The sequence below is a fragment of the Zootoca vivipara genome, chromosome Z, assembly GCF_963506605.1.
Source record: "Zootoca vivipara chromosome Z, rZooViv1.1, whole genome shotgun sequence".
NCBI lineage: Eukaryota > Metazoa > Chordata > Lepidosauria > Squamata > Lacertidae > Zootoca > Zootoca vivipara.
Genome location: NC_083294.1, coordinates 40,657,168 through 40,671,270, shown reverse-complemented (window position 1 = coordinate 40,671,270; position 14,103 = coordinate 40,657,168). Strand labels below are relative to the sequence as shown.

Sequence of the window (14,103 nt, the reverse complement as noted above, 5' to 3'; positions counted from 1 at the left end):
AATCCAACCCTACAGATTGGTGGGCCTTATATAGGCACCCAAATCAAAGGAGGGAGGATCATAACCATTTTCTGGATTGAAATTATTTTATTTGACCTGTTCTGTCTGACTATCGGTCGAATAAAGTATTTTGATTGATTTGACCTGTTGAATTTCAAGTAGATTCTGCATCAAGGACCTTGGACTGGTTTTGAACTACAGTGGTGATGTGTAGGCGAACTATGGTTTGCAGCCACCATATCTTGCCCTATAAGGGAATATCATCCATGATTACCTTGAACCAGTAGAAGAGGAGGAGGCACATGAACCCCTCACATGGTTTGCAATGGTTTGCAATGGGCAAACCATGGTTTGACCATAGAATCAAAGAATTGTAGAGTTGGAAAGGGACCACAAGGCTTGTTTAGTACAACCAACTCTACAATTCTTTTATTTTGTGAAACCCCTGCAATGCATGTGAAGGACTAAGGGAGCGGAGTTGCTTCCTAAGAAGCTAGCTGGCATCTGAATTGATTCCACTGAAATATATTGTGTTTGAGACAATAAGAGGTGATATATGTGGAGCAATGTGTGCAACGGCAATTCATCTGCACATGCAAGCCATCAAAAAGTCAGGTGTCAACCCAAATGTACAGGATCAAGCATTGTGCATGCAGCATATGAACCAACTTCCCCTAGCAGTTGTGGGATTTCCCTTTAGAAACGTATATTTAGAACATGAAAGAATTCAATGTCAGGGAAGCATCAGTGAGGAAATAGTACTGTACATGCTTTGCATTATGAATGAGTATTTGTTTACATAGCAGAAATGTACCGGATTTGAAAAGAAGCTGTTATCTTTGGGGAAATAATATGCCTTGTAAATATTTCAGAATGTGTATTTGCATGCTCTGGTTTAAACAGAAAGGGGAGATCACAAAGGAGGTTTCAGGGCAGCAGAATGATCACATACTAAAACACAACTAAACTAAACCATTGGATGGGCTGAACCTCACCCCTGTTCACAGCTTCCCCCCTCGCTTCATGTTGCATTTCATTATCTGAGCTCCAATGCCAGGTGCTATCCTAGCTGTTGGAAGTGTTCAGAGAAACAGGTGTGGGGAGGTAATCTGTGGGCACAGAGGCATTAAGCACCACTTGTGCACCTTTTCTGAAATTTAAACTGTGGGAGATAGGGATGTGTCCTACCTGCACTATTAAAGGCAGTGGCACTCTGAATGCCAGGTGCTGGGAATTGCAAGTGGGGAGAGTACTGTTATGCTCAGGCTTCACATAGGTATCTAGCTCGCCACCATGAGAACAAGATGCTGGACTTGATGGGCCATTGGGCTGATCCAGCAGCTTTTCTTATGTTCATATGATTGGTGCACATAACATGTTAAAGCCTTGGGTCTGTTGCCCTCACATACAATTTTACATTGGAGAGAGAGAGAGAGAGAGAGAGATTTGTCAGAGCTGGAACATACAGTGCAAGTAAGTGATGTCCCTTGTCTCTTCCTGCTGTGTTCCCTCCCAGCAGACCTTTGGGGGGGGTTCTTTTTTAAATCCATTTTGCTAATTATAGCTATTCAGAGGCTCCGGTGCACGCAGATGACATTGATTTGTGAGAATGAGCAACACATCACAGTGACTCAGGATGCCAGAAATACGGCTGCCAAGGCTGTTTAGACTAATTGTATCTTTAAATCCCTTCCTTTTTAAGACTGCACATCCTCAAAGGATACGAAACCTTAATTTGGCCTGACCCACCAAGTATGACAGAAGCTGTCGTAAAGCACAAGAAGGGGCAGGGGAGGAAGAACATGAAGAAAGAAAGCGCTGAACTAAAAGGGTCCTTTATATATGAAGCACATAATGGTGATGACGACAGGGGCGGCAGTGATCCAGTGCGGTAAAAGCAGTGCATTTCTCCTGCACTCCATTACTCCCTTGTAAATGAGACCGCCCGGATACCTTAAAACCTCCTTATGCAACACTGAACTCTATTACTTACTCTAACACAAGTACCTGTGAAATTGTATTAAGGCTCAGAACAATGGTTTTTCTATGATGATTTGATTTTCAGAAGGCTTAAGTGTGCAGAATGTTGCAGGTGGGGAGGAATACTTTCATTGGGGAAGGAGGGGAGGGGGAGAAGGAAAGGAAAGGAAATTGCCCAACTTTTTTATTCGCAAGCCAGGACAGGAAACGGTTGAGCATCAAGGGCCCCCCTCCTGCAGTTCAGTGTCACAGCTGATGCACTCCACACAGTTGTTTTGTTTGAGAGTGCATTGCCCACTTGCTAGGCTTGAAGCTTTAATCTCCCTAAATTTGAAAGCACTTGAGGAGCCTAGACCTGGAAAGATCTCTGCCTTTGAATTCCTAAGGGGATTAGAACACTCCAGGACTAGGTGGACCAATGACTTGACTCACTCATTTTTCTCGAAGCATCCTTGCTGACATTCAATATTTCATCCCTCTTCTTCTCCTCCTTTTTCTCCTCCCCTTAAATCTCTCTCCACTAAAGGTACGCCTTGAGACTGAAGAACTTCACTTCCTCTACAGCCACAGATGGAGAGAAGAAACTGGCAGTTCTATGGTAAGTTGTCTTCCTCAGCCCTGGTTTAGACAACATAGATATAACAGCAGGGTAGATATTGTTGGGCTGCTGCTGAGGGTCCTCACCCAATGGGAGAGTCTACAGTCCTTCTCCTTGTTTAGGAACATGAACAAGGCATGTGAGCAGTGCCCAGGTTCAGAGAAAGGCAACCTCCACTCAACTTGCTCTCTTTCCCTCCCTCTCTCCCTACCTGTGCCATGGGGAGAGGGACCTGTGTCCCAAGGGTTGCATGTTGCCCTCGCCTTGTTTCTCATGTGGCCTTTTATACAATTTCATTCTCTCTCTCTCTCTCTCTCTCTCTGTGTGTGTGTGTGGTTTTTAAACAAATGCAAACACAATAACCACCAAACACTTATGTTTTATCCATTAACAATAGACATGCAGTTGCACATTCAACATTCAAACATATTACTTAATGTAACCTTTCCACTGAGAATATTGAGCAGTTGCTTTTTCCCCCCACCTTGAGTCAACAGCCCTTCATAGGGAAAAAGGTTGAGGACTGGACCCAAAGGGAAAGAGGCAACAAAATTGTGGTGAAGTGACTAGAGTGCTGAGCTATGCTTGGGGAGAGACTTAGGTTCAAATCCTTACTCAGCCATGAAGCTCAATTAGTAGTCCTATTGCGCTCCCCCCCCCCACACACACTTCACAGGCTTGTTGTGAGGATAGTCACAAAAGGCCATGTGCACTGCCCTGAACTCCTTGTAGGAGAGAAAGGATAATATGTACAGTGAACAATATGCAGAGAAAACGATCCAGCCAAACCCATGCACTTATGCAGCAATAAAACTGCTTACACATTTGCAAAGCTAAGCAGGGTCTGGTATGGTTTCACATTGGATGAGAGACTGTGTGTTGAGATTCCTGCATAGCAGGGAGTTGCACCAGATGACCCTGAGTCCCTTCCAACTCTACAATTCTATGGTTCTATGAATCTCCATTTATTGAAATGAGAATTACGCATGCACTTAACAGCACAATTCCAACATGTCTATTCAAGAGTAAGTGCTGTTGAATTGAATGGGACTTACTCTCAAGTTAATGGAGTTAGGATAGCAGCCTCAGTCTCTCCCACTCTTATCAGTTGCACTTCAGACCGATGCACATGTATTTTTCTTGGTTTTACAGATTTGAAGCTCATTAAAATTGTTGTGAGATAATTGCAGCTTCACCATGGTAGGGGCAAGTGACAGTCTGATGGGGAATGAGGACATATGGTTCTGGGTCTGCTTAATTTGGACTGGATTGTGTTTACAGTTTGCAATTTCATTAAACAGAAGAAATGTGTTTTTTTTCCCTTCCCCCCCCCAAAAAAAAAACTTGTACACAGCTACCGATGCTTATCCCTTCTCTACCAGAGAATGTTTAAACTAAAGAGGGAGAATGCTATGAAGTACTCCAGATCTCTTATGGAATACTTTAAGGTAAGCATCAGTTTGTTTCTCTTACTCTGAGTGCCACACAGAAAACCACAGGTTGAGGCATTGGTTGACTCTAGATGGGCAACTGGTTTGCACATGGCAACTACTTATGTAAGCTGACCGTAGTGTTTCTGTAAGCATGTGAAAAGCCCCATGTTGTAAATGTCAGCCCATAACAGTATGAGGGGCAATTGCAGCATCTGTGCATGTTGCATTTAATATCCTCAGTATTGATATTCATGTTTGTACATGAACAATCCCATATGAATTTTGTGAATTGCAGCATTTACTGGTTTATGTCCCCTCCCCATCGTTGGGCATAATGCTAATGGGTCAATTAAGATGTGTGGTTGCTTCCACATTGCCTGCTTTATTTGGAATGAAAATTTTCATCCACTTAATTCTTATGGTGTTTTTTAACACTAGCCTGCTTTGAAGTTTTGGCTTTCAGAGCATAAGCAACAGTGAAACTTAGGATTTTGCAGTTCCCACTGCCCTCTCCTACACTAGCATTGCTATGAGGAGAGGTTAGATGCCTGCTTTAAACTAATAAGAGTTTATGGTTACATCTGAACTGGAGATACTCTGGTTTAACAAGCCAGGGTCATAAACCACATCTTGTTCTTGATTTGTTACAATAAATTCTGGAAGTGAATGCTTATTATTTCATCCTCCTGGCTACACCGGGGGGGGGGGGAGTAACTGAGAGTAACTTCTGCTCATTCGTGTAGTAGTATTAAACCATGGTTTTTTCCAGCCCCAAGGTGCAGTGAATTTCCCTCACACACACTGAAGCTCATCATAGATTAGCAAAGTACTATTGAGGCTTCTTCCTGCAATTGGCCCATCCGTTTTCAGCTTCCTCCTTGCCCTTCTTTCTTTTACATAAAGTGGCTTTACTTTGACTCTTCCACCTTTAATTAGTTGCAAGTTCTTTGCCAAATGGGACTTGCTTCTGAGTAAATATTATTGAAGTTGGATATTGTAAGCATGGGCCTATGAGAAATATATGCTAAATTTAATGTCATGTGAAAACATCATTTAAATGTCATTTCCAGCTTCCCTGTAGAATAGCAATCTCTTGGCAATGCTAAAGGTTCCTAGTGTGTAAGCAACCACTGCTGGCATTCATAATATATCTGGGCATTCACAGATTTATATGGATTTTTATGCTAATTAAATAAAGAGTATTTGCTGTAACATGGACACATGCACAGATATTGGAAGCTTGAACCAAAAAAGGCCAGGCCTACCAATATAAGCAAGACCACAGTCTTCAGTGCAGGTTTATGAATATTTTTCAATTATGAGATGCAATTTCTCCTCATTTCCAGTTATCATCCTGAGCTTTTGTGTCCAGGTGTAAAATTTGCTGATTTCCCTTGCAAGGTGAAAAGCATCCTTTGCAGAAGGAATTTTAGATAAAGATAATTAAACCACCTTCACAAAAGGTGCTTGATTTATTCGGGAGTTCTGGTATATAGCATCTTTCATTGACTTTTATTGTCCTAGTTAGAGCCCACTAATTATCCAACCTGAGGGTTCCCCCTCCCCTTATTTTTAGTTTAAAAGGGATTATTATGCTGGTATAGTTATATATGTGTGTGTGTGTGTAACCTTCTGCTTTGCTACTGAAGTAGGTAATGCCTTCCTTTGTGCTGATCAATATTGATGCAATGTAAATCTTCCTTTGTGTCTGCTGCTGACACAAAACTTGTTTTTCTTACAGAATTGTTCCAAAGTTTCACAGGCCCCTTCTCCTTGGGGAGGCAATGGAAAGTGAGTATTCTCTCTTTGTGGAAACGACCAGTTAAATGGGATAGAGGGGTGAGGGCTTTATGCGTTGATGAAGATAAGTTGTTATAGTACAATGAAATGTTGCATGAGTTACGGCTTGACATGCAGAACAAGGAGAAACCTTGTGTGGATTGATCGATCCCACTCTCTTCATCAGCATGGTTTTTAAAGCCAAATGAGGAACATAAAAAGAGCTGTTAATCGAGTAGAAAGTATCATGGTGTTCCAGGATGCCAAAATAGTTAATCTCCAGGGCAATGATACCAGCCCCCTCCCCCCAAAAAAGATTTGTTCAGTAATGAAAGGCCAATGAATATTTCATTGATAAATGGTAAGTGCTGTTTAATAAAACTGGAAGCGTAATAGTGGTGAATACATGAAAGCACTTATTCAACCGATTAACTGGACCCTTATATTAACACTAAAGCAGCTTTATTTTATTTAGTAAAACTTATACACATCTAAATTGAGGGTGGTTTGTTTTGTTTTTTTAACAAAGTGATTTACCAAAAATATAAAGCAATAAAAAAGAAGACAACATCTCTTGCAGGGGCTCAATTAGTGCCAGCGCCTTCTGTCAAGAATTTGGGTATAACCTTCAATGCCTCCCTTTCTAATCTAAAAGGAGTGTGGCTGTAACTGTAATGACAGGACCCTGAACTTCTGAATTTGCCACTAGACCATGGGCGTAGCCAGGATTTTTGTTGGGGGTGGCAGGACTTTTGTTAGGGGGGCAGAACTAATGTAGTTGGTCAGTTAAGTATTCCTGTGGTGGTGGTGGTATCTGCCCCCTATGCCCTTGGCTATGCCCATGCACTAGACCAGTGTTTCTCAACCAGTGTGCCTCCAGATGTTTTGGGACTACAGCTCCCATCATCCCTTGCTAGCAAGACCAGTGGTCAGGAATGATGGGAGTTGTAGTCCCAAAACATCTGGAGGCACACTGGTTGAGAAACACTGCAGTAGACAACTGCAGCTAAGTGTTAGCACATATGCTTTGTTTGCAGATGATTCCCCAGAAGGTTGCTTAGCTCATTTGGTAGTACATGAGACTGTTTATCTCAGGGTTGTGGTTTTAAGCCCCACATTGGGCAAAAGGATTCCTGCATTGGAGGGAGTTGAACTAGATGTCCCTTGGGGTCCCTTCATACTCAAGATTTCTATGCTGGAAAGGTTCTCCACACCTGTCATAGAGAAATGTGGGGATTGCAATTCTATAAAGGGAGTGATAAAGAATTCTAACCAGAAATTCTCAATATCTGCACCAAATTCCAAGTCATTTGGGGGGGGAAACCATGACAATAAAACCTATTATATCTAAACCAAAACAAACAATAAACAGTAGACAGTATTGAAGTCATGGCTGTGTTGCACAGATGTTTGGGATTTTGCATATGCCCCAAAATGTTTATGTTTAGGGTGTTAATTGTATTTCCAGAAACCAGAAGTTATTGAGCTCTCTTTGAGTGCACAACACTGCAAGGGCAAGCCCCACAGTGGGGCTTTCAGCCGGCAGATGTTTCCTAATTGCCAGTGTTAGATTTAGAAGAAAATCCATATGAGAGCATTAGCTTAGCTCTAAGTAGGTAACTTAAAGCACAGCTTATTGTAAAACACAGCCCAGATGAATCAGTGCCAAATAGAAACAAGCCACCACGGAAGTTCTTAAGGGCTTCTATAGAAGTATTTTTAGTTGTGTTTACCCCAGTGTTCTTTAGGGACATAGGAAGCTGCCTAATGCTGATTTGCTCTGCAGGATTTTGGGCAAGAGACTCTCCCAGCACTATCTGGAAACACAGGGGACTGAACTTGGGAACTTAGACTTGCAGTGCAGATGCTCTTCCACCGAGCTATGGCACTTCCCATATAGGGAGCTTTCCAAAATGGTGCATTGTTTACTATGCAGAGGGGCTGGATATTGTAGCAAATAGTCCTAGTTCATTCCACCAAATGCTTTGATAGTAAGCCAATAATGCACATTGAGTGTTTTCTAACAGCAGGTTCAAAAATTATGGCAGCTATGAAATATATTTATTTCTACCTACCCTGCCAACACACACACTCAACACACACACATTTTTCCTGCAACCTTAATGCAAAATCTATACCCAGTTTGTTTAATTCTAGGTAAGCAGAAGTTGCAACTGGGGTACCATCCCTACAAAAATGAAGCAGAAGTGTTTCTCATTGTGTATAAATAACTTTAGAACTGTCCATTTGCAACATTATACAATAATGTTAGTGCATTGCTAGGATAATTTCTAAAAATATAATAGTAATAATACTATCAGCTTATACAGCAGCTTTGAGAGGTAGGCTGTGGCTTTGGGAAGAAGCACTATTTTAAAAAATATTGGGACTAGACAAATACTAACAGTGGTGTTGTGGGCGGGGGAACCAGCAGATTAATTTGGCAAACATTATAATGATGTTAATATGATATGCAAATTAGCCATAGCCTTACAGCTCATGATGTGTTTGTTGGGAATCTTGGGAGTTGCATGGCTTGATTAACTTGATTTTTTTTCCTTAACTGAGCAATCTGAAAAATAATGTTCATAGCATGAATAGGGTTTTTTTTTATGTATGTATGTATGTATGTTGTTTTCAGTCATCCCCAGTTACCAAAATTCTCTCCTTGGAATTTTGCCTGAAATCCTTCAGCCCTTCGGAAGTTGTCTGACTACAACACCCATCATCCCTGACCATCAGCCATGTCAGCTGAGGCTGATGGGACTTGGAGTCCCACAACATAGGGAGGGTCAAGAGTTCCCCGCCCCTGCAATAACTGGGCTAGATGGACAAATTTAGTCTTATGACAGCTTCTGCCATGTCTTATCCCAATGAATCCTTGAAATTGTAGTCTGGTGAGGTGCTTAGTATTCTATTACAAACAAGCAGGGGAAGGAATGAGTGTTAAGACCATATCCCAGCTGAGTTGAAAGAGTCCAACCTCCATTCCTTACATCAGGAAGAATCTGCAGCTAAAGGCATGTTTGCATTCTGCCTTTCCTTTGCTGTTGGTTTCATGCTAGAGTGCTAAGCTAAAAGTGGGGAAGCCCCCACTGCTTTCATTGGGGCGGGGGAGGAAGAAATCTTCTTCCCTGAGGTTCCCATGGAAACAAGGCAAATTCATATTTGGTCACAGAAATTGTACAGACCATCGCTGGTGGCGCATATTCCTTGATCTGTGTTGTGAACTGCCTTGATCAGCTGGCTGGCCGGCATCCTGCGAGGGTCTTGGCATGTTTCCTTCAAAGGGCTGGAGGCGCATCCATTTACTTCCAGCCCCTTTCGTAAAGCTTCTTACAGGTGTGATCCAATATACCTCTCTGGTGTATGTTTGATTCTACTCCACTTCTTAATTCCAGTGGTGGCTGGTTCTCTCCTGAGACTGGTGGGGACAGAAGGGTGGGAGCCTGACAGTAGGTAGCGCCAGAGCCAGTAATTATGTCCACATCCTCCTACCTGCTGAGTTCTACAAGGGGCAGCACTGAAAACTAAGGAGGGGGAAGCTGATAGCCAAGGCCACCCCCTTTTCAAGGAAGAAGGCAGGCAAGTTTCAAGTGGCTGAAGGCAGACTGATGGGACAGCTTGCACTACCTAACACAAAGCATTTCATCAAACTCTGCCCAAGTCAACAACTAGGAAATTTCCCATAAGGTGGAACCTCATTCTCTTTCCCATTTCCCAGGAGCACAGGAACACCATCTCCCGTGTCTCTGAGCCCATCGCCCATTGGCTCAGTTGGGAACGCCATGGGTGCTTCAGGATCCTCCTCATCAGGGAACGTAAACATTCCCCAGCGCATCCACCAAATGGCAGCCAGCCACGTCAACATCACCAACAACATCCTGCGAAGCTATGAGCACTGGGACATGGCTGACAAGCTGGCGAGAGAAAACAAAGGTGCCTCACACTATTTCTATGCTTTCTCTAATCCAAAGAATGTGACTGGTGGTGGTTGCTTATTACATTCTTTCGCAAGGCCCTATATGCGTCAACCAGAGAAAGTCCACTTCCCTTTCTTTTGTTTAAATGAAAGGAGGCTTCTAGTCCTCATGAGAACTACCGGTAGTCCCAAGTGGGGGGGTGTAGAAAAGGCATTAATACATTTAATACATTTCTGTAAAGGTAGGTTGCAACTTATGCACATGTAACCTGCTCACATTCAGCTTTACACACTTGGCAAAAAAAATCTTAAAAAGTTAAAAGGGGGTGGGTGTCGGGGGGGGAGAGACTTTGGCACTCTCAAGTGCCATTGAATCCAATGTGTTTTGACTCTAAACAATCTTGACTTTACTCGCTGTATAACCTCTACGTAAGCTGAGAGTTGCCTGTACCACCTTTCAAGAATGTTGTGCAGGTGGCCATACTCAAAGTAGACCCACTGACAGAAATGGACTTAAGTAAGCCCAGGGCTTTCTATCAGCCATAATTGAGCACCTCTCAGGTGGGCGCCATCGCCATTATAAGAGAACAAGGGGGACATTTGTGGTGAGTTCTGGCACGTCTTCTTCCATAAAAATAGCACTGAGTAAGTCCATTGATTTCAACAGATTGAGTATGACTAAAGTTGGCTGTCCATAATTGGTGCTCTATACATTTATTTTGTAGTAGGGAACAAAATGCGAATGACATTTGAAGGACTCTTCTGACAAACATAATTAGGTACAGCTGGGCTGTGTGAATGCTGAGTTCCAAGTACCGACGAGTGGGAGCTGAGCAAATGAGGTCCACATTTGAGACTGTGAATGATATCTCAGCGTTGGCCTTTTCCAGCTTGCTTTAAAGTCTTTTGGGGGGGGAGATTGCATCTACAACACTGTGGTGTTCATGTGGAGCTCCCTCTTATGACAAATTTGCTGAAAGCCAGGTTGTTCTGTTTGCCTTGAGCCCATGACTCATCTAGTGGACTCAAATTAAAGCAGACTCTTCACCGTTGTTGACACTGACAAGCGTAGGTGAGGGGGGAAAAATATGGATGGCTGATGCTCCTTGGAAGGGAGCTGCAGGAGCATGACTGATGTTTGGACTTGGAAAGCAGCAACCGACTGTAACTCAGAGATAGAGCACAGCCTATCTCATTTTTTCTAATTTTAGTATTTGGTCTGCCACATTTCCACAGCAGCTTGCAATATATTTATTTTGTTTAAAGTCATTGCTGCGATTCACCTGCATTTCAGGGCAAATATTTTTTTCAAGCGGGGGGGGGGGGCAAAAGGTGGGAGTCAACCAAGGTTACACCTTGTAACCATTCATACATTGCCTGTGGTTTACCATGTTGTGTCATTCAAACCAGGTTGGAAATGGTTCAGACAACTTTGAAATGATAACAAATCACGATGGGTGGTTAATCCCTGTCTGCATTTTTGAGACTCCCTAAAAACCAATAGAATTTATTTGTGCCAGCAAACTAATGTAGATTCCCAGTGCCTCTGTGCTAGTGTTCCTCAACTTGGTTCACTCTAAATATTTTGACTGGAGCTGATGGGAACAGCATTCCAAAGCATCTGAAAGGCATCTGGTTGAGGAAGGCTGACTTATGCTAAGAGGGGTAGCTGCTGGGGAAGAGGGGAAAGTGCTTACCTGGTCTCCTGCCAAAGGCATCACAGCAGCTTACCTGAAAGGAGAGGTGACAGGAGAATGGCACAGAATAAGCACACAGACAACAGAGCTGGCTTGGTTCCACAGGTGCATTTGCACCAAACTGCAGTGGCAAACGGTGCTACTTGGCTGCCCGAAGCGGCACATACACAGTCTGCCCTGGCGTGTGCGTCGTGACATCACAATGCACACGACAGGCCGGACTGCACATGTCCAGTCTGTCCGCAGAGGCGTGCTCTGCTCGGGTGGTGGCAGCCAGCGTGCTCCACTTGGGCAGTAGGCGGCACGCTCCACTCGGGAGGCTCGGGTGGCGGGCAGCGCACTCAGGCGGTTGCTGCGAGGGTGGTGGCACGCTTGGCCAGAGGAGGCAAGGGGCAGACCAGGGGCCGCCGGCACTGCCCCCGTGCTGCCCCCACCAGACTGGAGCCAGGGGCGGCCCACCCCCCGCCCCTCCCTTGCTACGCGCCTGCTAAACTGTAATGGCTCGACCAGGAGGCAAGCAAAGAGCAGCCACTCCCTCCCACTGGTGCTAAGTAAAGCAACATGAGATTGCATATATGCTTACATGTGGTGATTCAAATTGCAAGTCAGAAATGAGGGGAGGAATGTGAGAATCACAAATTCCAAGTCAAGTGCATAGCTTGTTTTACCTTTTATTTATTTTCTTGATAATTATTATTATTATTTATTATTTTGACATATTGGTTGTACATATTTATTTGTTTTCTATCTCATGCTCTGAATGTTAAAAGATCATCAGGTTCTCTTCCCCCGCAAGCAATTCTGCATGGAATTGAGTCAAAGCAGATCAGGTGCTCAGCCAGTAGAGAGAAACCATAACCAGCTATTATTATTCCTAAAGCTAAGTGCCGAAATAATCAGCTGCTGAAAATCCCAATTTGCATATTTTGTAACAAGCCACCTTTGTTACCTACTCTAATAAGCCCCATCTCTTGACTCCTTAAAAGTGTAGCCCACTCAGTTCTGCAAATCATGACTGATACACTGGGGAAAAAGCATTGATGCTAATCTACTCAGAGGAGATCCATTAAAGTTAATGGTCACAGCTAACATTGGTTTGTTTTTGTTTTATTATGGATTTTGTATTCTCCTTTTGTATTTTTGATGTAAACTGCCCTGTGATCTTGGGAGGAAGAGTGGTATACTGATTTAACAAATAATCATATTACTTTGTGAATGCTCTTTTTCAGTTATCCCAGAAATGGGGAGTCCACTTCCTTATTTTTATTTTTATTTTGCAGAGTTCTTCACAGAGCTGGACTTGGTGATAGCTCCATTATCGCAACACAGCAGTATGACCCACCTGGTCCGTTACGTTCGGCAAGGACTCCATTGGCTTCGCATTGAAGCACACTTGTTGTAGTCACTGCCATCCTGTCCATCACAGCTCCATCCTGTTACCTCCACCGGCACACAGGTGATCACCGATGGAAAGCCACTCTTTTCTGGGACTGTATTCATAGAGGGTTTTTTTTTTTGCCTTTTTTGCCTTCTTTAAAACAAAACAAAATTATCTGTTAGAAGTGGAATTCACTATAAATTGAAAATATAGATGCTGAGCAGGGTATTTGTTTGTTCTGGTTTAATCAGTATGGATTCTCTTTCTCTTTTTATTATTATTATTTTTGCCTTGCATCTCTTGAATTCTGCCACTCTTGCCTTCCATAACGTGCTTTATGGAATGGGCAGTTCCCTGCAGTATTGCACTTTGTTGAAGATATATACGTTTTTGTGAAAATGTCTTGAATCTGAACAAAAATAAACGTGTAGCAGTTCAACCCATGCAATTCAGTAATTACCTTTGAATGCAGACCAAGAGCTGTTCGCAGTTTAGTCCTTGTTCCAGTTTTTGACCAAAAGTCATTGCTAACAGTCATTGCTAAAATCAATCCTCAAGAACCAAAACATGAAATGCCTTATGCAGTTTTACACACACACACACACACACACACACACACACACACACACACGTGTACAACATGATATCACAATGGGCTTGGGGAGATATTTCTATTAATGCCCAAGCAATTAGGTTTAATTTGAAATTTTAACATTGCAGCACAATGCAGGTTTAACATCCATTTCAGACTGTGATTATATTTTGAACTGAAGAGTATCTGGCTGCCCATATTGTATGGCTTATCTAGATACCATGAACTGGGGAGGTCTGGGAGAAACTGGATGTATGGCTTCCTACCTGGACCGTTTATTTCTTCACTAGGCTACAGGATGATCAAGGATCAATATGGGTGCATACTTTTGGCTGCTGCTGGGACAAGGTTATGGAGAAGGGGACCAGTGGAATGTATGGGTTCCATCATGGTAGGCTTGCATGCCAGCCTTTAGAGACATCATTGCTCTCTGCAGTGGCAGCTGGTGCCAATGAGGACTGGTAGGGAGGGGCAGGAACAGAGCCAGAAGCATTGACAGGCAATTACCATCCCAGGAACTGGCTGAAAGTAAGAAGGGGGGCAAGTGGGAGTTGGCCAAGGACAGACTGAGGTTCATGGAGCAGTTTCCCATTCATCCTGATTGACCAGCTTCTACTGCCTCTCTCCAATACTGGCTTTTAAGGCTAGTGGGCTGGCTCACTGTGATGGCATGCTCAGCAAATCTCATCTAATTGCCAGCTCGCCACCCTAGCATCTGTTTTCT

At 43.2% G+C, this 14,103-nt stretch overlaps 1 protein-coding gene across 4 annotated transcripts in view; it reads left to right on the top strand.

Annotated features, from left to right (window-relative positions):
* AFF2 (ALF transcription elongation factor 2) overlaps positions 1-13,226 on the top strand; it is a 393,643-nt gene extending 380,417 nt beyond the window's left edge. For 3 of the 4 annotated variants that reach the window (XM_060270428.1, XM_035113216.2, XM_035113215.2), the window contains 5 exons: positions 2,507-2,578; positions 3,933-4,026; positions 5,753-5,802; positions 9,515-9,729; positions 12,690-13,226. In XM_060270428.1, the coding sequence (XP_060126411.1) occupies positions 2,507-2,578; positions 3,933-4,026; positions 5,753-5,802; positions 9,515-9,729; positions 12,690-12,811 (553 nt within the window). In that variant the 3' untranslated portion in view covers positions 12,812-13,226. Of the gene's footprint in view, positions 1-1,702; positions 2,579-3,932; positions 4,027-5,752; positions 5,803-9,514; positions 9,730-12,689 lie in introns of those variants that run through there. The other variant, XR_009557023.1, reaches the window with a different exon arrangement.
* The last annotated feature ends 877 nt before the right edge of the window (positions 13,227-14,103 follow it).